Source organism: Oncorhynchus mykiss, chromosome 11 (genome assembly GCF_013265735.2).
Source record: "Oncorhynchus mykiss isolate Arlee chromosome 11, USDA_OmykA_1.1, whole genome shotgun sequence".
In the NCBI taxonomy this organism is placed as follows: domain Eukaryota; kingdom Metazoa; phylum Chordata; class Actinopteri; order Salmoniformes; family Salmonidae; genus Oncorhynchus; species Oncorhynchus mykiss.
The window spans coordinates 47,231,009-47,253,104 of record NC_048575.1 but is presented as its reverse complement, the minus strand read 5'-3'; the positions used below and the strand labels follow the sequence as shown (position 1 = coordinate 47,253,104).

The window sequence follows — 22,096 nt, the reverse complement described above, 5'->3', positions numbered from 1 at the left end:
TTGAAGTAAATATGTAAATGTCGAAGTGAGCGAAAGGTAGTTCAAACTTGAATGTGTCTGTTTTCTGGAGATGTTCTTGAAATGCCATTTGAAACCAGCTCTATTCTATTGGTTTTCAAATGAACTTCATTTCGCTGTCCACAGCATTCAAAGGCGCTGTTCTAGTAACGTTTGTTCGCAAGCCATTCTAGTTGCGTCTTTAGATCACCCCTCTTTCTATGCTTTTTACATAGATTTTCATCTCTGGCACCTGGTGCTCTCAGAACTGTGTTTTTCCTGAGATTGCTTTTTTTTTTTTAAACACTAGCAGGACCGCCTTGTGTACCTTGCTGCACTTGGACTGTGAAGACATTTTGTGTATATATACCTATCACACGATTAAACATTGTTATATGTTGTTGGTAGTTGTATGTGCGTGGCATGTCTGCAGACGTGCGTATGTGTGATATGCTTTCCCTGGTTTTGTAAACTGTTCCAGATTCAGAGGAGAAGAAAGTGCACCTGATCACCACTCTAGACAACACAGAGGATGACCTCCTCACATTGGAGTACACTAAGGTACACACACACACAGACACACACGGTGAACACTTCCAACAGTCAACACTGTCGTCTTGCATTCTTCATCCAATGTAGATTTAACAGTAGAGCAGGTCTAATAGCATCAGTGTCTCTTTCAGGCTGATAAGAATGGGCCAGAATTCAAGTCTGAGTACAAGAACACTGAACAATCAGTTAAGGTAATGTCTTGCAATACAGTACAACTGTGTTAACCCGCAGTTGGAATTTCAACATCTCACTTCTCTGCCTAGTTGTATAAGTGTGGGTTCATAGTGAAGGTGGTATGTCTGTGTGTGACGTCTCAGGTGAACTTCTCGTCTCTGGACATACACCTGCACACGGAGGCTCTGCTCAATGCCATGAACTTCCTGATCAGTCTCCTCCCACCGACCAAGGAGGTGGCGCCCAGCCAGGAGGAGCTGCCCACCATCCCCGAGGAGGATGAGGGAGAGGGGGAGGAAGGCGAGAAGAAAGAGGGATCGGCTGTGGCAAAAAAAACCTGTAACTATCCGTTTCATGGAACAGGTTCTGCTTACTGGAACTTAGACTTCTCCGCGTTGTGATATTGATTTACAAATTCATGATTCAATGTAGTCGAAAGTGGAAGAGACATCGGTTAGGTCATATACTTCCAATATGTTTGCATGTGGAGATATTGAGTAGATGCGTATTCTCCTAATACGTAGATTAGCTAGCTAAACCAAATGTACATTACTATACCATCTTCATGCACCACTTGACATTAGATGTATTCTGATGCACCAACAGTCATCTTCACATCGATGGTCCTTTGAAGTTTTGACGACATAAAGGTCTCTCTGCCCCCTTTCTCCTTAGCTTCTAAGAAGTCAAAGTTTGAGGATGTGGTGAATTTGCACATCAGAGCCGATCTCAACTGTCTGAAGGTTTTCATCCGAGGCCAGAGCCACAGGATAGCGGAGATCCGCATCGAGGGTAAAGGCCACCTGACACAAGACAAGTCCCCGCCTACAACACATGTCCACAACATAAAGTCAGCAGCTACATGCATGACTTATGATGGCCTCTGCATCAAATATCAAAAACATGTGTGTTTGTGTGATGTGTTGAAGGACGTGCGCACACACACACACACACAGATTATAATGATACTAGTGCCACCTTGTGGTAGACATATATAAACCACTGATGATCGTGTCTTATTGGCTCTTGTACTGAAACACCTGTCTATGTTCTAGAATTGTCCTACCCCTCCTCCTTCTGTTCTACCTGTTCTCTCTACCTCTGTTCTATGTTCCAGGCCTGGTGTCGGAGGTGCTGATGAGGAAAAAAGCGGTAGAGGTTCTGGCCAACCTGAAGAACATAGTCATCCTGGACTGTGATAAGGAGGCGTTGTACAAGCAGGTAGCCTCGGATACAGGGCGCTTGTTAACATGTTATTTTCCCAGTCGAGGGGGAACATTCCCGAGAAGTTGCGATTTAAGACAAAACAAAAATCATTTTTAGCTTTTTGCTGGTGTGATTCTAATGAGTATTTCGGTACGAATTCTGTGTCCTAGTGTGTGTCCATAGCCGATGAGGAGGTGTTTGCTTTCCGCATGGTGAACCACACTGAAGCCACGGAGGGCGACGCCTATCTAGACATGGGTAAAGTGGACACCAGCGTCACCCTGACGGTGGGCTGCATCCAGGTCATCTTCCTCAACAAGTTTGTCTCCTCCATCCTGGTAAGAGACCCGCCTCCATCTTTCTTCATTCCACCTTTCTATCTTCTAACCGATTCCTGTTCTTTGAGAACCGGTACCTTTACTAATACCGGTACAAAAATGCCCCAGAACCTATTGTCCTGAGTGCTATGATGATCCACGAGCACTTTGTCACATGACCTGACTCCTCTTCCTCCTCCCCCAGGCCTTCATCAACAACTTCCAGGTGGCCAAGGAGGCCCTGGCTGAGGTGACGGTGCAGGCAGCGGAGAAGGCGGCCACAGGGGTGATGGAGCTGGCTGAGCGCAGCACCCGCATCTCCCTGGACGTGGACTTCAACGCTCCCGTCGTCTTCCTGCCGCAGTCGTCGTCCTCCGCCAACGTCATCGTGGCCGACCTCGGGATGGTCACGGTCAAGAACCGCTTCGCCATGGTCCCCTCCCAAATGCACGTCAAGATCCCTCCCGTCATGGACACCATGACCGTGGGCCTCAGCGACCTCAAGATGTACAGGTGAGAGAGACACACACTGGTAGTCAAGTCATTCTGTAGATGTACAAGGGATGGGAGTTAAACGTCATAGATGCGTAGTTGTTTTACAATGAAAGGACTACTTCATTTTTGCACTGGGATGTGAAGTGTTGATTAACTATTGACACGTCTATGTGTTATTTCACGTACTTTTGCATATTTGGTCCATCACCAGATGTGCAGCAAATCAGAACCTGTAACGCTGTGTGTGTTTGTTTGTTTGATTGTCCAGAACCACCTTTGAGGAGGGGAGGTTTCAGGGGGAAATCCAGCTTCTGAAGCCGGTCAACCTGGACCTGTCCATCCAGAGGAACCTGTCAGCCTCCTGGTACCACAGCATCCCCGACATAGAGATCACTGCTCACCTCAAACCAATGAACGTGAGTGTGTGTGCCGGAGTGTATGCGTGTGTGTTCGTTAAAGCCAACTCTCAATGAACAAATGTTAGTGTGTGAAATGAAATGTTAGTATGAAATGTTGATGCATCAGTGTTACGGTGTGTGTGTGTGTGTCTTACTAGCTGATCCTGGGTCAGGATGATATGACGGTGGTGTTGAGGACTCTGAGTGGGAATCTGTCAGAGACGTCAGACTCTGCTTCCCCCCCTCCTCCTCCGCGTACTGTGGACCGCTCCGACACGGCCTCTACCAAAGGCTCACAGGCGTCAGGAGGTACTGGTACTAACCCCACCAGCGGTGAGGACAGCAGTGTGTCAGTCTGGGTTGAATTTGGATGTGTGTTGCTGGGATTGTGCTGTTATTATAATTGTGTTGAACCCTGTCTGTAGGCAACACGGTGGTAACTGCTGCAGTGGTGGAGACCCAGAAGAGCACCAAGCTGAAGAGCACACTCAAACTGGACTTCAAGTTTGACTCCATGACCCTGGTCCTGTACAGCCCCAATGGGACTGAGGTGACTACTGCACCACTACACGCCTTCATAAACACTGCCATTGATCATGTAAAACTCCATCCACTTGGATATTCTTACGCCCACAGACAGAGACGTTTTGGTGTGTCTCTCCAAGGTGCAGGTGTTGGACTCGAGGGATGAGCAGCTGAAGCTGGCTGAGTTTACCCTGGGGACTATCTCTACATCTGTCCACATGTTCTCAGACGGATCTATGAAGGCCTCCGTCAAACTCACAGACTGCCTGCTAGACGACAAAAGATGCAGGGTCAAGAAGATCACTGCCAGGTAGAGGACACACCCACGGTTACCTTGTTACTGCGGGTATAGCGAAACCATCTGCTAAACACGTGTATGTGACCAATACATTTGATTTGGTACTGAGCCTACTTATACATTCACAAAACCTGGGAGAGATGCCACAGAGTGATGTGTGTGTGTGTACTGTGAACATATGATTGTGTGACTTGGTGCTGGCGTTGATGTATGAGGCTCAGTGTGTGTTCTTCAGCGTGGCATCATGTTCATCACAGCTTCACCATCTGTCTACTCACATAGGACTGTCACACAGCTAAGATGAATGGCTTTGGTTAGCAGCCCCATCATAGTCAAAGCAACTAAGGTAATCTCTCACTCCCAGTCCATCAAAACCCACGAGTAAGGATAAAGTCTGTCAATTGTGTTGAGAGAATGGTATCTTTGTATCTGTCGAACAGAAAGTTAGTCTCACTCCTCAATGTAACATAATTGGACTAACGGATTACAAGGTATTTAGTGCACTTATGGTAGGGTTTGTTATTAGTGCTGTCGTGACTTTGATTTAATGTGATGACTGTTATTGGACTGTTATTTATCTTATCAACTATGTTTAATTGTTACTCTATTAAATGAATCATGAAACAATTAATTCATTAGGAGTTTGGGGCACCAAGGGAGAATTTGTTTAGTTACCATCTCCCGAAATATATATTATATAGCAATAAGTCACTTAATAATCATTACCTCGTATCAGTCTCATTCTGAATGTCGCAGACTTCTTGAATCCACAAGAACACCAGCCTTTTCTGATTTATTCAGTTCTACACATTTGATTTAATTTTATTATTAGTCGACCTAAATAATAACACAGAATACACATACATACTTACATGAGACAAAAGTCCCTAGTGGACTGACCAGATAAGATGGCTTATTACACAAATATGGAAAAGGGGGTGTGGAAAATAGAGCGATAGGGGGCAGGGACAATTATCGTACATTTGACAACTACTCTCACAGTAACCATATACCTTGCACACGAGCCGCCGCCCGTTTTGTTAAGAAATGCAATGTATTTACGTGTAGATGTCTATCTGTCAGGGGAATAGCTCGATGGGTGTAAGCCTCTGGCTGTCCACCAGAGGTCACACTGTCCTGTTTTGGTCTCGTAGTGGAGTGTTCAAATAGAACGAAGGTTATGTGTATAACCACAGTTATGTGAGCTATATGGATCACTCCAATATATTGGTATCACTCTGCGACAGAGGCATACATCAAATGTGTGGATTTACAGATTTACTCCCGTGTATACCTGTGTCACGGCTGGGGTCCGCCCCTATATATAGACCCCATGGCCGCGACACGTTCTCTACATAATTTCTGAGGTGCTTCTAGCACCGTAGAGGATTGGAGTGATCCATATAGCTCACATAACCGTGGTTACATACGTAACCTTCATTATGTTTCACTAAATTGGATCGCTCCAATATATTAGTGTACCCGTACCAGATTTAGTCGGTGCTAGAGGGACCTGTCCAGCCAGTGGCGAAGTCCCAGCGCGGGATCGAGACGCAGGGGCCGTCAATGTAGAAAGGGCGGGGTACCGGCACAGTCCCCGGGAACGGGAGGCGATGCCCAGGACTGCTGAACAAACCGTAGAGGGAGGTGCCAAGTTACCCGATTAGTACCTAGCAAAAGGTACAAGAGGAAGCCTAGCTGGCCGTAGTACAGTTATCAGCGAAGGGCACTACTCTCAGTAGAGCCCAGGACACAGCCACACCTTGTGTTAAATGTGCCACCACAGATCGCAGTACTGGCCTGCCAGCCAGGCAGTATGCTGTCATAGTTGTGTCTTCGATCCAGTGAGAGAGCCTCTGCTTGATAGCCCAGCAACCAGGACTCTTTCACCATAGCAGACAAAAAGCTGACCGTGTCCGCTCCACATAGGCAGCCAGTGCCCGGAGGGAGGCCCAGACTCCCCCGCCACTGCCGCGGGGTCGTAAGTGGACAGGATAAAAGGGATGTTCACATGCCTGTCTGACAGAACCTTCGGGAGGAATGAAGGGTTGGGGTGGAGAGATATACTCCTCCCACCAGGGTCCATCTGGTAGCATTCAGAACTTACTGAAAAAGCATGGAGCCCACCCACCCTCTTCATGGAAGTAATCGTTACTAAGAAAAGCACCTTCATAGAGAGGTGTTTCAGGGAGGCAGACTCCAGCGGTTCGAAAGGTGGCTTTGGCAAAGCTGCCAATACCACATCCAAATCCCAGCTCGCCATTGAGCGGTTCCTAGCTGGACGCAGGCGACAAACCCCCTTCATAAACTTGGAGACGCCCCACTGGCCTGTCCATCCACCCCACATGGCAGGCAGATATAGCAGCCAAATACCCTCAGTGTAGAGGCTGCCAAGCCCTCATCCATGCAAGACTGCAGGTATTGGAGGACGTACTGCACCATGCATGACTCGGGCACAACCTCAATACTAGTGCACCAAGAGCAGAACAACCACCAGCTCAACTGATATGCCGCGGTTGTAGCCGGTCACCTTGCTCTCTGCATGGTGTTCCTTACTCCCTCCTGTAGTCCTAACATGAACCATTGGTGCCGTTCAGCGACCAAGCCCACAGTCTAAGGCGGTGCGTCTTGAATGCCACAGTGTTTCCCCCGGCCTGAAACAGTAGGTCGGGTCTCAGGGGCAGTTGTCAAGGTGTCCCAGACAACAGGGACAGGAGAAGGCTGAACCAGGGTCGTCTTGGCTAGTATGAGGCCACCAGCAGCAGACAATGCTCCTCCATCCTGGTCCTGTCCAGCACAGCCTGAATCAGGGAAAGGGGGGGAAATGTGTAAAGCTCCAGCCCTGGCCAATCATGAGCCAGAGTATCCAGGCTCAGATGCCCTGGTGGCTCTGACATGGAGTACCACATGGGGCAGTGTGCATTGCTCAGGGAGGCAAACAGGTCCATCTGTGCCCTCCTGAACTTGTCCCACAGGTGCTGCACCACTTGGGATTCCAGTCCCAAGGTGGCGGGCACTCTATCGAGAGCATATCCGCTGCCACGTTCAGGATGTCAAGGTACGTGCGTTGCACGTAGACACCAGATGTCCCTCAGCCTAGAGAAGGAGCTCCCGTGCTATAAGATTGAGGCAGTGGGACCTCAGTCCACCCTGATGGTTGATGTAAGCCACCACTGTGGTGTTGTCTGTTCCAGTGCAGTGGCTATCCAAGTGAGTAGGCTCCTCATAGCCTCTCGAGCCACTGGCGGCTTCTGATACAGTGCCGGCATTGTCCCCCAGAAACAGCTTATCACTGTCCAACAGGGAACAGCTGTCGTCACCATCGAAGCTATCAACCTCCTGACGCAGGGCATGCGCCCTCTGTTCAAGGTGGTCCCAGCAGTCTTACTCATGCCCCAGTCCAGGACTGGCAGCAGATGGGTTCTGCCTGCGGTGGCTCCGGCCATGTTTCCAGGGAGGGGTACTGGGCCCAATAGAGGGACTAACAGTTTGCTGCTGCACCACTCCTGAGGGAGGGAGCTCGTCCCCAGCCTGAGCCCGGGCCTGACCGACCCACTCGCGCATGCCTGCCAATCACATCAGGAGCAGGCGTTCTGAGAACACCACACAAAACAGGCATCCAGTAGGGTGCTCCACCGCCCTCTCCGCGTGGTTAAAACCCAGGTAGTGCATACACGAGGTATGAAGATCCCCAGGGGGATGCCACCATCACACCTGTCACAAAGGGAAAGCCATAAGCTCAGCCAAGCCAACAAGGCTACAGAGAAGGGGTCCAATGCCCTGAGAGAGCTATGTCGTGACCCGCTTGGAGGTATAGGAACCCGGTGAGGGATAAATTACCCAGTACCTCTGCAAACACAGAGGAAGACCCCTGTGGGAGAAAAACAGGCAGTGGAGCACTCGAGGGGCTGACCATGTGGCCAGTTGCAAACAGCCAGTGAGTATACTTCCACGCAAGATATTACACTTACCAGTGACTTAACAAGTGAACTTCAGAACGTTTGTAACTCAAACCACACGGATGTCCACTGAGAAAATGAAAGAGAACGTGTGTCTCGGCCATGGGGTCTATATATAGAGGCGGACCCCAGCCGTGACACAGGTGTACACGGGAGTGAATCTGTAAATCCTCACCTCGGATTAATCCCTCCGCCGTGGAGTGATACCGATATTTTGGAGTGATCCAATATAGTGAAACATAAGAGACTCTGAGATGGGATTTTCTTCCTTCCACCTCATGTCTTTAGTCAAAGTTCTAAATCCATTTTAAATACACAGCTGCAGACTGTCAATGTTTTGGTCTAGTGGGTTTTTATTCACCTTGTGTTGAGTTTGCAGCCATTTCAACCTGTGGACCACGGTCTCAGATCTTTTGGTCTGCATTTTAATTCTTAGGGAGTCCTTTTAAGCACTCTGGTCGAAAAGGGCAGTTCCATCACACTGACAAGTTCTTCTGACCTCATCCGGGGCGTGGTTTAGTTAATGTGCAAGGGACATGAGAACTAAAATCACATTCATATCTTAACAAAAAGAGTTTCAGCATTCTTCATATTGTATGGAAACTTAACAGCCAAAGGGGGTTTCCTTCCTAAGTTACAGTATTTGGTTCATACAGTTTTTAATAACGTCACAAAATGAAAAGCGATATGACATGATTATTATTTATATCCCCACGGACTATTCTTAATATTCCTACCCTACCTACCTAAGAAATATTGTTCCGGTATTTACTTTCTTGGTCATTTATAGCTTTGGCGGCAAATGTCTCCTGGAGGTCAAAGGCATTCCTTTGGGTTGGTACTGAAGAGCAGGAGAGCGTTCTCTGCTTCATAATATTTACAATTGGCGTGAAGTGTCATTTAAAAACGGCACAGCCCCCGCTCTCCTTTCTTGTGCCTTGGATCCCTGACCAGGAGTGCCCCTGCTATAGGGTTTGTTGTTAGTGCCCCTGCTATAGGGTTTGTTGTTAGTGCCCCTGCTATAGGGTTTGTTGTTAGTGCCCCTGCTATAGGGTTTGTTGTTAGTGCCCCTGCTATAGGGTTTGTTGTTAGTGCCCCTGCTATAGGGTTTGTTGTTAGTGCCCCTGCTATAGGGTTTGTTGTTAGTGCCCCTGCTATAGGGTTTGTTGTTAGTGCCCCTGCTATAGGGTTTGTTGATAGTTCCCTTGCTGTAGGGTTTGTTGATAGTTCCCTTGCTGTAGGGTTTGTTGATAGTTCCCTTGCTGTAGGGTTTGTTGATAGTTCCCTTGCTGTAGGGTTTGTTGATAGCTCCCTTGCTGTAGGGTTCATCATGTCCCTTTGGCCTCTGTCTGTCAGGATGATGGCGATGCGTCCGGGCGCTGAGAGGAACGTGATGGTGGAGGTGAACTACAAGCAGGGCCGCGACGGCACCTCTTTGGACACGGTGGTGCAGGACGTGTACCTCTGTGCCAGCATGGAGTTCCTGCTCACTGTGGCCGACATCTTCCTCAAAGCCAGCCAGCAGGGCTTCTCCTCCGCCACCCCCAAGAACAGCAGTAGCACTAAACCCACTGCAGCCGCAGCCTCCAAGGAATCTGGTATGACACATTCAAATTTCACACTTCACATTATTCACCACAAATGTCATGTTTGCACAATGTGAAGTTTTGGATTGGATGCCCAATGTACACGCCCCTGCTTTACTCTCTGGTTCCGTAACACAGGTCCAGTGGGGGTGGTGGCAAAGTCAGAGATTAATGTTCTGGTGAAGAACCCCGAGATTGTGTTTGTGGCCGACCTGACACGTGCCGACGCCCCGGCCCTGGTCATGACCACGGAGTGTGAGCTGGTGATGAAGAGCGACCTGGACGGTCAGCTGATGACTGCGGTGGTCAAGGACCTGAAGGTGGTGGCCTGCCCCTTCCTGAAGGAGAAGAGAAACAAGGAGACCACTGTGCTGCAGCCCTGCCAAGTGTTCTTCAAGAGCACACAGTCCTCCACCTCCCCGCAGGCCATGGAGGTCTGCATCAACGCACTCACACTCAAGGTAGGCCACGGCCAAAAACAAAACCATCCCTTTAAGACAGGAACCAGCGTCTTAGTACCTGTTAGGAGCATATCATTTTGGTCATTAGACCTTAGTCACCTTTTTCCTGTGTTTTTATTTCTGGCCCAGCTAGCCAAACCAGAGTGATGTGCCTCACGTTCCATTCTCCTCTGTGCCCCACCCAGGTGTCGCCCATCATTATCAACACAGTGATTACCATTCAGTCGGTGCTGAGCCCGGCCGGTGCCGAGACACCCCAGTCTGAGCTAGAGAGCCCCGTGCCCCCAGACCTGTGGGAGCGCCGGTCCTGGAGGGACCTCAAGCTGTGGTTCCTGGAGGAGGAGGGTAAAGACGAGGATGCCCAGTCCCTGGTCCCGCTGATTCCCCAGGGCGAGTCCCTGCAGTTGGCCATCAACTCCATCTGCCTGACACTGGAGGCAGGGGTGGGCCACCGCACCGTCCCCATGCTCCTGGCCAAGTCCTCCTTCCACGGTGACGTCAAGAACTGGAGCACCCTCATCAACCTGCACAGCCAGCTCAACCTGGAGGTCAGACACTGCACAGCTCTACACAACCCTTTACACAACATCTACATGACCTTTACACATCCCTTTACACACACCTCTACACGACCCTTTACACATCTACATGACCTTTACACAACCTCCGTTCAACTAAAACATGGGTTTAGTCAGACTGCATTTAGTGTACAGTAACATTGTGTGGTGTGTTTAGGTTCACTACTTCAACGAGGTGATGGGGGTGTGGGAGCCACTGCTAGAGCCCCTAGAAGACGAGACCCGAGATGGATTCAGACCCTGGACCCTGGGATTAAAGGTGACCCTTGCATGCATGCATACATACATACATACATACATACATACATACAGTAACTCACTCACTCACTCACACTGTCCCATGTTCCACACACATCCTTCATACGGATAGTGGAAATATCCACCACACACACATAGCGGCTATGCATCCCCCTGAACTGTAGATGAAGAAGAAGCCAGTGAAGTACACAGGTATTTCAGAAGAAGTGGACTACAGCATCCCTGACTACAAGACTGTCATCAGCATCAGCAGCAAGGACCAACTTAACATCACCCTCTCTAAGTGTGGACTGGGCATGCTCAGTAACCTGGGCACGGTAAGTCAATGACGTCACACACCAGCACTCTTGTACAGTGCATTCGGAAAGTATTCAGATCCTTTGACTTTTTCCACAGTTTGTTACGTTACAGGCTTATTCTAAATCTACACACAATGCCCCATAATAACAAAGCAGAAACAGGTTTTTCTACATTTTTGCAAATTTTTTGAAAAAAACGGAAATCTTTCAGACCCTTTACTCAGTACTTTGTTGAAGCAGCTTTGGCAGCGATTACAGCCTCGAGTCTTGGGTATGATGCAAAAGCTTGGCATGCCTGTATTTGGGGAGTTTCTCCCATTCTTCTCTGCAGATCATCTCAAGCTCTGTCAGGTTGGATGGGGTGTGTCGCTGCACAGCAATTTTCAGGTCTCCAGAGATGTTCGATTAGGTTCAAGTCCAGGCTCTGGCTGGGCCACTCAAGGACATTCGGAGACTTGTCCTGAAGAAACTACTACGTTGTCTTAGCTGTGTGCTTATCAGATGGGATGGCGTATCGCTGAATAATGCTGTGGTAGCCATGCTAGTTCAAGTGTACCTTGAATTCTAAATATATCACTAACAGTGTAACCAGCAAAGCACCATCACACCACCACCTCCATGCTTCACGGTGGAAATCACACATGCAGACATCATCCGTTCACCAACTCTGCGTCTCATAAAGGCACGGCGGTTGGAACCAAAAATCGCAAATTTGCACTCATCAGACCATAGGACAGATTTCCACCAGTCTGATTTCCATTGCTCGTGTTTCCTTGGCCAAGCAAGTCTCTTCTTATTGGTGTCCTTTAGAAGTAGGTTCTTTTCAGCAATTCAACCATGAAGGCCTGATTCACATAGTATTCTCTGAACAGTTGATGTTGAGATGTGTCTGTTACTTGAACTCTGTGAAACATGTCTTAAAGTAATGATGGACTGTCATTTCTCTTTGCTTATTTGAGCAGTTCTTGCCATTATATGGACTTGGTCTTTTACCAAATAGGGATATCTTCTGTATACCACCCCTACCTTGTCACAAGTGATTTGTTCAAATGCATTAAGAAAGAAATTCCACAAATTAACTTTTTAACAAGGCACACCTGTTATTTGAAATGCTTTCCAGGTGACTACCTCATGAAGCTGGTTGAGAGAATGCCATGTGTGCAGAGCTGTCAAGGCAAAGGGTGGCAACTTTGAATAATCTCAAATATAAAATATATATTAATTTAACTTTTTTTTGGGTTACTACATTATTTCATAGTTTTGATGTCTTCACTATTCTACAATGTAGAAAATAGTGAGAATAAAGAAAAACCCTTGAATGAGTAGGTCTGTCCAAACTTAACTTTTGACTGGTACTGTATGTAAATAAGCTATTTCTGTTTTTTACATTTGCAAACATTTCTAAAAAACCTGTTCGCTTTGCCATTATGGGGTATTGTGTGTAGATTGATGAGGATTTTTTTTTTATTTAATACATTTTTGAATGAAGCTGTAACGTAACAAAATGTGGAGAAAAAGGTCTGGATACTTTCCGAATGCACTGTATATGTTTGTCTATATTGTCTAGCTTATAAGTGGGTTGTTTTTGAGTCGTGATGGAATAGCTTGCCTTGTTGTGTTAAATTGCGCTCTATAAAATGCCTTTTTTTTGGGGGGGGGGGGCGCGTGTTTGCATGTGCATGCCTGGGTGTGTTTGTGTGTGTGGCAGGCCTTTGCGGAGGCGGCCAAGCAGGCATCGGATAGTTTCCAGAAGGACGAGGCTCCGTTCGTCGTGAAGAACCGTCTAGGTCTGACTGTGTCGGTGGTGCACAGTGAGCTGTTCAGCCCCCTGGGTCGCGAGGCCACGGCGCGCCGGGTAGAGCTGCAGGACGGAGAGAGCCTCAACATGGACTACCGTCGCACCACCACCCACTCAGACCAGTTCTCTGCCATGACTTCGTTGGTGGCCAAGGACTACTACATACAGCCCAGTAAGCAACACAGTTACAAACCCTACAGAAGTGCAGACCAGCGTCTGTATTCATTGTACTGCAGGTCTAGTTTTTGCTTTTAATATCCTAATGGACAGAAGGAACCTGATCCTCGATCAGCACTCCTGCTCGGAGAGTTTCATACATACATCAGATATCAAACCCTAGGTCCAAAACCCTGTTAGGGTTCTGACCTAATGCCCAGGTATTAGTTTGGGGGGGGGTGTTAACCTTGGGATGCAAACTAGTCACCTTTTCGGCGAAATTCGCCGTTTTGAATCCAAAATACAGTGCCTTGCGAAAGTATTCGGCCCCCTTTAACTTTGCGACCTTTTGCCACATTTCAGGCTTCAAACATAAAGATATAAAACTGTATTTTTTTGTGAAGAATCAACAACAAGTGGGACACAATCATGAAGTGGAACGACATTTATTGGATATTTCAAACTTTTTTAACAAATCAAAAACTGAAAAATTGGGCGTGCAAAATTATTCAGCCCCCTTAAGTTAATACTTTGTAGCGCCACCTTTTGCTGCGATTACAGCTGTAAGTCACTTGGGGTATGTCTCTATCAGTTTTGCACATCGAGAGACTGAAATTCTTCCCCATTCCTCCTTGCAAAACAGCTCGAGCTCAGTGAGGTTGGATGGAGAGCATTTGTGAACAGCAGTTTTCAGTTCTTTCCACAGATTCTCGATTGGATTCAGGTCTGGACTTTGACTTGGCCATTCTAACACCTGGATATGTTTATTTTTGAACCATTCCATTGGAGATTTTGCTTTATGTTTTGGATCATTGTCTTGTTGGAAGACGTCCCAGTCTCAGGTCTTTTGCAGACTCCATCAGGTTTTCTTCCAGAATGGTCCTGTATTTGGCTCCATCCATCTTCCCATCAATTTTAACCATCTTCCCTGTCCCTGCTGAAGAAAAGCAGGCCCAAACCATGATGCTGCCACCACCATGTTTGACAGTGGGGTTGGTGTGTTCAGGGTGATGAGCTGTGTTACTTTTACGCCAAACATAACGTTTTGCATTGTTGCCAAAAAGTTCAATTTTGGTTTCATCTGACCAGAGCACCTTCTTCCACATGTTTGGTGTGTCTCCCAGGTGGCTTGTGGCAAACTTTAAACGACACTTTTTATGGATATCTTTAAGAAATGGCTTTCTTCTTGCCACTCTTCCATAAAGGCCAGATTTGTGCAATATACGACTGATTGTTGTCCTATGGACAGAGTCTCCCACCTCAGCTGTAGATCTCTGCAGTTCATCCAGAGTGATCATGGGCCTCTTGGCTGCATCTCTGATCAGTCTTCTCCTTGTATGAGCTGAAAGTTTAGAGGGACAGCCAGGTCTTGGTAGATTTGCAGTGGTCTGATACTCCTTCCATTTCAATATTATCGCTTGCACAGTGCTCCTTGGGATGTTTAAAGCTTGGGAAATCTTTTTGTATCCAAATCCGGCTTTAAACTTCTTCACAACAGTATCTCGGACCTGCCTGGTGTGTTCCTTGCTCTTCATGATGCTCTCTGCGCTTTTAACGGACCTCTGAGACTATCACAGTTCAGGTGCATTTATACGGAGACTTGATTACACACAGGTGGATTGTATTTATCATCATTAGTCATTTAGGTCAACATTGGATCATTCAGAGATCCTTACTGAACTTCTGGAGAGAGTTTGCTGCACTGAAAGTAAAGGGGCTGAATAATTTTGCACGCCCAATTTTTCAGTTTTTGATTTGTTAAAAAAGTTTGAAATATCCAATAAATGTCGTTCCACTTCATGATTGTGTCCCACTTGTTGTTGATTCTTCACAAAAAAATACAGTTTTATATCTTTATGTTTGAAGCCTGAAATGTGGCAAAAGGTCGCAAAGTTAAAGGGGGCCGAATACTTTCGCAAGGCACTGTAGGTGACCTTCGTGATTCGTGTAGATCCGATGAGAAAGGTTTGGGTGGGGGGGGGATTTGGATGACTACTGGCTGTAAGCGAATGAGGGATGCGTGTTTGGAGCAATACTGGCTCTATCCAAGGCTCAGCCACTCATTCACATAACAACAGAATGCAGCACGCGACTGAAGCGAGAAGTTACCGCATCAGCACGCACTCTGGAAAGACAGCTAGCCAGAGAAATGTTGAGCAACATTAGCCAACTTTACTAATCAGATAATTGAGTTCATGGTATGAAAATTAGCTGGCTAATAAAGTCAGACCACACAACATCAGATGAGCCAACATTAGTAACCTAACCAATTCTCTATAGTATTAACTGGTATACGACTCCTTGCCGTGCCTCAAGTTATAACGCAAATACTATAGTTGCTTACTGGACCCTTGCAATCTGTGTGAAACGTTAACTAGCTAACAAACTGAACTAACAGTAATGTTTTCCCTCTACAGTATGTGGTTAATTTTCAGAATGAGATAATTAGGTGAAAAATGAGGCATTGCTTGTTATACAAGTGGATTCAGGGATCAAGTGTAGCTGGAGCTGGGCCTGGCTTATGCTGGACGACAGTATGGTGAAAGGAACACAACACACAACACACCTTTTTCTCACCTTTTCAATACAGTGGATATAAAGGGGAATGCCAGGTGTACTCTGCCTGAAAGAGATCAATTATGCCAACAAAGGGTGTCATGCTCTGCTGGCACATTGTAGAACAGATGTCCACAGGCAGGAAGTGTATAATGTGCAGTGTAGCCCAAAGATAATGCTTTTGTTGTGTTGAACTGGACAGTACCACTTTGTGAGTGAGGGGGGGATTATTACATTTTTTACTTAGTGAACGTTATTTTTACACGCATGTAGGCTTGTGCACTTGAACGATGTCTACTATAGTGGCCACTATAATAGAGCAAAAATAGAATGCCTGTTTGTTTCATTCTATTTCTACTTTAAGATGTTTTTTTCCCCCTAAGTGCAGTATTTAGATGTGTGTGGTCACAAGCATTCTATTGTAAAGGCTGTCATGGCTAACAGCAATATTAGTTTTTTTCTCAAGGCTTGAGTGTCATTTGCAGTGAGCAAGGCAGTTAACCCACTGTTCCCCGGGCGCCGAAGACATGGATGTCGATTTAAGGCAGCCCCCCCCGCACCTCTGATTCAGATGGGTTGGGTCAAATGTGGAAGACACATTTCAGTTGAATGCATTGTTTGACAACTGACATTTTGAACTGAAACACTTTTTATTTTACACACAGAGACGGATCATGTAGATCATATTCTTTGTTGTTTAATTAGTTAACCTGCATTTCCACCTAGCAGGGATTTTTTTTGGCATGTTTCAGTGCAGAAAAAAAAGTGTCACCTTTTTGGGCTACTCACCAGTTTGTATCCCTGGTTAACAAAAGTCAGTACTCGTGGCTCGGGTCACTAGTCATTGATCACGTAGTTTTTTTATGTTCATGTCCTCAGCTCCGGTGGGCCACACTTCAACAGGCATGATCCCGTTGATCAAAGTGGGGCGTGGCATGTACAGTGTCATGCACAAAGACTCTGGGGTCACCCGTTTCCTGGTCTGTCAAATCTACTCTGTGGAGGGAAGCAAGTACATCAAGATCCGCTCTCCCTTCCAGGCAAGTTAGTCCCCCCTGCCCCCCACCTCAAACTCCAACTCACACCAATGAATGCTCACTGTTCTCAGACTGACTAATGCAGATTTCACCCAAATGCTCATTTTCTCCCACCATTCATCTCAATCCACCCTGCTTGCTTCCCTAGCCCTCTCCATTCTCTCTCTCTCTCCCTTTACTTTCTCTAGTCTGTACTTAACTTGAGCCCAGAATGTGTTCAACTATCTGACCAGAGAATGTATTTTCTGCCTGAAGAATGTCTCTTTCTCATGTCTCCCCTACAGATCATAAACCACTTCTCCATCCCATTCAGAGTGATGGAGGGCTCTACCAGTCTGGGGATATCACTGCCTACAGAGGAGTTCTGTGTGCCTCTGGACTCCTACAGGTGACATGCGCATGCACATACATACATACATACATACATACATACATACATACATACATACATACATACATACATACATACATACATACACACACACACACACACACTGACTGTGCTGAACCCCCCCCCGTAGGTCAGAGCTAAGACTGCAGCCGGTAACCGAGGGAGACGATCAGTACGACTGCTCTGAGGGTTTCAGCTACGAGTTGGTGAGCCAGCAGCCCGGTGCACGTGTGCAGCAGACCTGTCATCGCCATGGTGACAGCGCTGGCGTCCTCATGGTCAACATCGTCCCTCTGAAAGACACGGTGACATCACAACACACAGGAATGGCCGGGGAGCACTTTGACGAGCCCTACATCCTGCACCTGTGGCCCTCCGTCCTGCTCCGGAACCTTCTGCCTTACCCCATCACCTATCGCCTACAGGTACACACACATTACCCCATCCCTACTCACCAGCAGAGAAATTGACCTACAGCTCATCTATCATATTTCCTCAGAGCTTCCCCTTCACATGACATGCCTATTATTGATTGGTATTGTGTGTTGATTGGCTGACAGGACAGTGAAGAGCCCACCCCCATCACCCTGATGGACGGCCACTCGGCCCAGCTGCACACCGCCATCATGGACCAGTCCAGTCTGGAACTCCGCCTCCTCGACTACCTGGGTCAGGATTGGCAGGCCCACTACGGTCTCTGTGGCGACCTGGATGAGATCACCTTCATTGTGTTCAGCTCTCTGCGCGATGAAGAGGAGGTGGTCAGGTTAGGAGAGAGGGGAGAAGGGAAGAGGGCGGAGCTCGATATTGCGGTGCATGTGAAGTACGACGCAGGCCAGACTGAGGTGGCTATCCATTCTCCCTACTGGATGGTGAACAAAACAGGCCGCCTGCTGCAATACAAGGCCGATGACATCCACCGCAAACACGCCATGGACTACGATATGCCTCTGCTCTTCTCCTTCAAGCCACACAACTTTCTTCAGAACAACAAGGTAGTGGGGATCAGCTTTGGTCCAAGCTCAAGCCAAGTAGCTGGGCTGCTATTGTGTTTTTTTGGGGGGGGGGTTAAACAAGGAGTGGGCTTTTAAGTGAAAACTCCTAACCCCTGCTGTTTGTCTCCCTGACATCTGACCCTATTCTCTCTCCGGGTCAGGTGCGGCTGATGATCTCGGACAGCGACCTGTCGGATGATTTCTCCCTGGATACCGTGGGTAGTTATGGTGAAGTGAAGTGCAAAGGGAGGCTGAAAGATTACGTGGTGAGTGAGTGGTGGATCAAGCATACTAAGATTTGATTTGAAACGACACTCCAGCAGAAGAACAGTGTCAGTTGATGCTTCACCTTTCAGATTGGTCATTGAGTGTAATTTGCTGAACCGTTGATAGATAGATGGGTGGATTGATTCATGTTGATTGTGGCTTTCTATGGTTTGATTGAAGATCGGAGTGAAGATCGACGCCAGCAGTTTCAGCCTGACCCGTATCGTAAGCTTTGTGCCATACTACCTGTTAGTGAACAGGACCAAACATGTGATCTGGGTGGGAGAGGAGGGCCAGGACGACTGGACCGAGGCCAGACCACAACAGGTACCACAACTAGAGCTACTTACAAACGCCAGTATCGGTTAATCTCCTGAATTTTGAAATGGGAATAATGGACCCCTACCCTACATACAGTAGCACATCCTCACTACATGGACACCTCTTTGTCCGTCTCTCCCTCCCTCTCTCCCTCCCTCTCCTCTCTCGCTTTTCTCTCACTTTTTTTCTGTGCTTCTCAGGCAGCCATCCCATTTTGGCCTGAGAGGGACTCCAAGAAGCTCAAAGTCAAAGTAGAAGGCAGTCGGTCAACTCCTCAAACCATGGACTTCACCAAACCGGAAAACTGCCTGCTGCTGCATCTGGACAACACTGTGAGTAGTTTATACACACACACACACTGGTGTGTTTGTAACTACTGTATAAGTTGATGCTTTGTGACGATTTAAATCCGCTTCCCACGTTGGGTTCAATAAAGTACTAATACTTCTGTTTTTCATTTGGCTTTACTATTCCAGCTGGGCGGGGTCATTATGGATGTGAACCTATCGGACCACTCGATTATCATCCGTTTCTCTGACTACCACGACGGGGCCGCCCCCTTCCTCATCATCAACCACACCGAGGAGCAGACGGTGGAGTTCTACCAGAGGTAAAGGAGGGGAAGGATGGGGAGGGAGAACGGTAATGGGGCAGTAAGCAGAAATGTGTTTCATTATATAGGTTTTACTGTTCTCAAAACGGGTGCAATGCCCTAAAATAAAACCTGTATTTGTCGCATCTTAAATGTGGGGTGTCTTAAATCTTTCCTTTTAGAAATGTCCATGAGATGGTTTCAATTATTTATGGGGATAGAAGTAAACAATACAAAATTAGTGTTACTCACTGTACTATTCCAAATGTTGTTTCTGAATGAGACCTGCATGTTAAATATATTTAGCAAACTTCCCAGGATGTGCTGCATGTATTTGTTTTGATACAAGGTATTTGTGTTCTTGGCTTTTGTGTTGATGTAGGTTTGTCTGTTTGCATGGATCCATTTCCTTTGGTTTGTGACTTGTTGTGACGGACACTGATTTTGTTCCATTTGTTTTTCAATCCATGTTTTTTTGTTACTGACTTTCTTTGTCTGACTTTGTGTTGATGGTTTTGTTTTTGTTTAAGTCTGATTTTTTTCCCCCCTCCCCACACCTCTTGGCCGGGCAGATTTCGGAGAGATTCATCAGAATGGGTGGCAGACGAGCTGCTCGGCCTCTCCTTCTCAGTAGAGGAGACCCAGCCCAGGTAGCAGGACCCAGCCCCACGAGGGTTCTTGCTCTCACCCACTCTGACCCTGACACAGAAAGGGTGGACATATTGGGGAACTTCAAATGCCTTCCCTAACATACAATGACTAATGCAAAAGGCATGGTCCGTAGATCTCTATTTGAACATGCACACATTCAGTGGGGGATGTGGTCTCTGTGTTCCCGTTTCATAGTTGAGCTGTGGTCAGGGTGTGGACAGAGCTGGACCCCCAGGTAACCGAAGGTGTAGGGGAAGAGCTTTTTTTTTCTCCATTTTGGTGTTTGAGCCGGATCTACTCCTTACATGCCACTCCACAAGGAAATGGATAATGTGCATTTTATAAAAGCTGAAAAATATAGCGTTACATTAATATCACTGTATGGTTCAACAGACCAAGTCATCTGATTTGATAGTGACCAAAGTACAGGAAGTGGAGTGATCAAGGAGGAGCTCCGGCTTCAGTGTCATGACCGTTTGCTCTTTGACCTCCCCCTTAATTCCAGGTCTTTGCTTTTATAGTGGGACTTAGTTTTGGCTGCTGCTGTTTGGATGGGTCTCTGCCAATGGGATCTGACCTCTGCTTCCATATGCCTTCCATTTTCCCTCAAGCCCCCATTTTCATCACCCCCCTCCCCATTCCCCCCACCCCAACAGTCCTGCCAATCATTCTTCATCCTCCTCTTTCCCTGTGTCTTCTGCAATAATGATGATTTGAATCATTCTTTCTCTTTGATCGGAAGGGGGGGGGGTTGTTTTCGTTTGCTGGAGGAAGAACGACAACATGATCAAATTGGATAGTAGCCTCGACATCTCCACTAATGGGATTTCTTCTCTCCATTGTGTTGATTTGCAAATAGGCTCTTGGGTTTCTTTCCATGGTGCCTGGGCTGTGTAACGTGGCTACGTTCTCATGACCGCAGCTTTTTTTTCTGACCATCTATCTTCCTCTTGGTGGGGTTCTCGTGGTCTTGTGTGTGTGCTTTCTAACTCTCTGTGTGTGTGTGTGTGTGTGTGTGTGTAGTAGTCAGAAGGAGAAGGACAAGCTAAGCCCCGGGAAGGCAATGTACTACACCTGGGCTGAGCCCACTGGATCGCGCTCTCTGGCCTGGCAGTGTGGCAGCTACAGCGGCGAGCTGAGGAGCGAAGAGGTACCGTACCACAGCGTTCTATTTACTCCCCTTTTGCTCTTAACGGTGGTGGAATGTTACATTCTCCAACATTTAGATTGATACTACGTTTAAGTCTGATTTTTATACCAGTGTTTCTTATTAGTTTGACACACACTTGTATCAAGTACTTTAGACCGATATGACACACAGGTGTCAGACTTAACCACAGATTAGGATCTTCTGCTTAGTGTTTTTTTTAACAGCTGCTTAATATGGCTTAGCCCATCATTATACACACACAAAGCTTTAATCAGACTTTTTTTCATTAAGGCTCCAATCCTCAATAGGATTAGTGTAGGGATTAGCGAAGTCTGACAGAAAGTTAAGTGTTACTGAATTTTCTTCCCCCTTTTTATACTGGCTTGATGACCTGAGCAGTTTTACAAGGGAAGCAACATATGGTGATACCCAGTTAAAATATTAGAAGATTGGGTGCTTTGGCATGTCAGCCACAGTGGTTAGACAAAATGCAAACCGTAGTATAACCAGAGATGTGTATATATATTGTTTAAATCAAATCAACTGTCATGATAGCAACTGTTGTTGCCTGGACTCATTAGTTTCCTGAAATCTCAATTAAAAGCTGATATGGTATATCATTTTGGTGTTGTGTGAGTTATGGCTGTGGCTACAAAGCAAAAGAGCAACTTAAAAGTGAAACGCGCATTACTTCCCGTCTGATGGGCACTTGATCCGTGTGTAGGACCTGCGGTTGGACGTGAACGAGGAGGGTAAGCTGTACCTCATCTCGTTCTACGAGGGCCTCCAGCGGGTGGCGCTGTTCACAGAGGACAGACGCATATACAAGCTGCTGTGTGAGAGTGAGAAGGCCGAGCTGGCCGAACAAGAGATCATCCTCTCCCTGCAAGACGTGGGCGTCTCCCTGGTCAACAACAGCAGCCGCCAGGAGGTGTCCTTCATCGGTATTACCAGGTGTGTGCACACACATACATACAAACACCGTATATACACTCAATGGTATGGTTGTGCTACAGTTGACTACTTTGAGTGGGAACATGCTTTTTCAAATTCAGTGCAGCATGTTCAGTGTGCTTTTC

The 22,096-nt window shown here is 47.0% G+C and overlaps 1 protein-coding gene across 7 annotated transcripts in view; it reads left to right on the top strand.

Annotated features, from left to right (window-relative positions):
- The window catches only part of LOC110535782 (vacuolar protein sorting-associated protein 13A), a 59,346-nt gene that overhangs the window by 13,529 nt on the left and 23,721 nt on the right, over positions 1-22,096 (top strand). For 3 of the 7 annotated variants that reach the window (XM_036935590.1, XM_036935595.1, XM_036935594.1), the window contains exons 27-54: positions 479-558; positions 681-740; positions 867-1,062; positions 1,399-1,515; positions 1,841-1,944; positions 2,100-2,267; positions 2,452-2,759; positions 3,010-3,157; positions 3,298-3,472; positions 3,565-3,689; positions 3,805-3,974; positions 9,278-9,519; positions 9,646-9,968; positions 10,154-10,516; positions 10,704-10,805; positions 10,969-11,121; positions 12,812-13,073; positions 16,493-16,653; positions 16,935-17,038; positions 17,172-17,466; positions 17,602-18,036; positions 18,198-18,302; positions 18,484-18,630; positions 18,825-18,956; positions 19,101-19,234; positions 19,789-19,866; positions 20,891-21,017; positions 21,742-21,971. In XM_036935590.1, coding sequence (XP_036791485.1) covers positions 479-558; positions 681-740; positions 867-1,062; positions 1,399-1,515; positions 1,841-1,944; positions 2,100-2,267; positions 2,452-2,759; positions 3,010-3,157; positions 3,298-3,472; positions 3,565-3,689; positions 3,805-3,974; positions 9,278-9,519; positions 9,646-9,968; positions 10,154-10,516; positions 10,704-10,805; positions 10,969-11,121; positions 12,812-13,073; positions 16,493-16,653; positions 16,935-17,038; positions 17,172-17,466; positions 17,602-18,036; positions 18,198-18,302; positions 18,484-18,630; positions 18,825-18,956; positions 19,101-19,234; positions 19,789-19,866; positions 20,891-21,017; positions 21,742-21,971 — 5,044 coding nt within the window. The remainder of the gene's footprint in view (positions 1-478; positions 559-680; positions 741-866; positions 1,063-1,398; positions 1,516-1,840; positions 1,945-2,099; positions 2,268-2,451; positions 2,760-3,009; positions 3,158-3,297; positions 3,473-3,564; positions 3,690-3,804; positions 3,975-9,277; positions 9,520-9,645; positions 9,969-10,153; positions 10,517-10,703; positions 10,806-10,968; positions 11,122-12,811; positions 13,074-16,492; positions 16,654-16,934; positions 17,039-17,171; positions 17,467-17,601; positions 18,037-18,197; positions 18,303-18,483; positions 18,631-18,824; positions 18,957-19,100; positions 19,235-19,788; positions 19,867-20,890; positions 21,018-21,741; positions 21,972-22,096) is intronic. The other 4 variants (XM_036935592.1, XM_036935591.1, XM_036935596.1 and 1 more) reach the window with 4 other exon arrangements.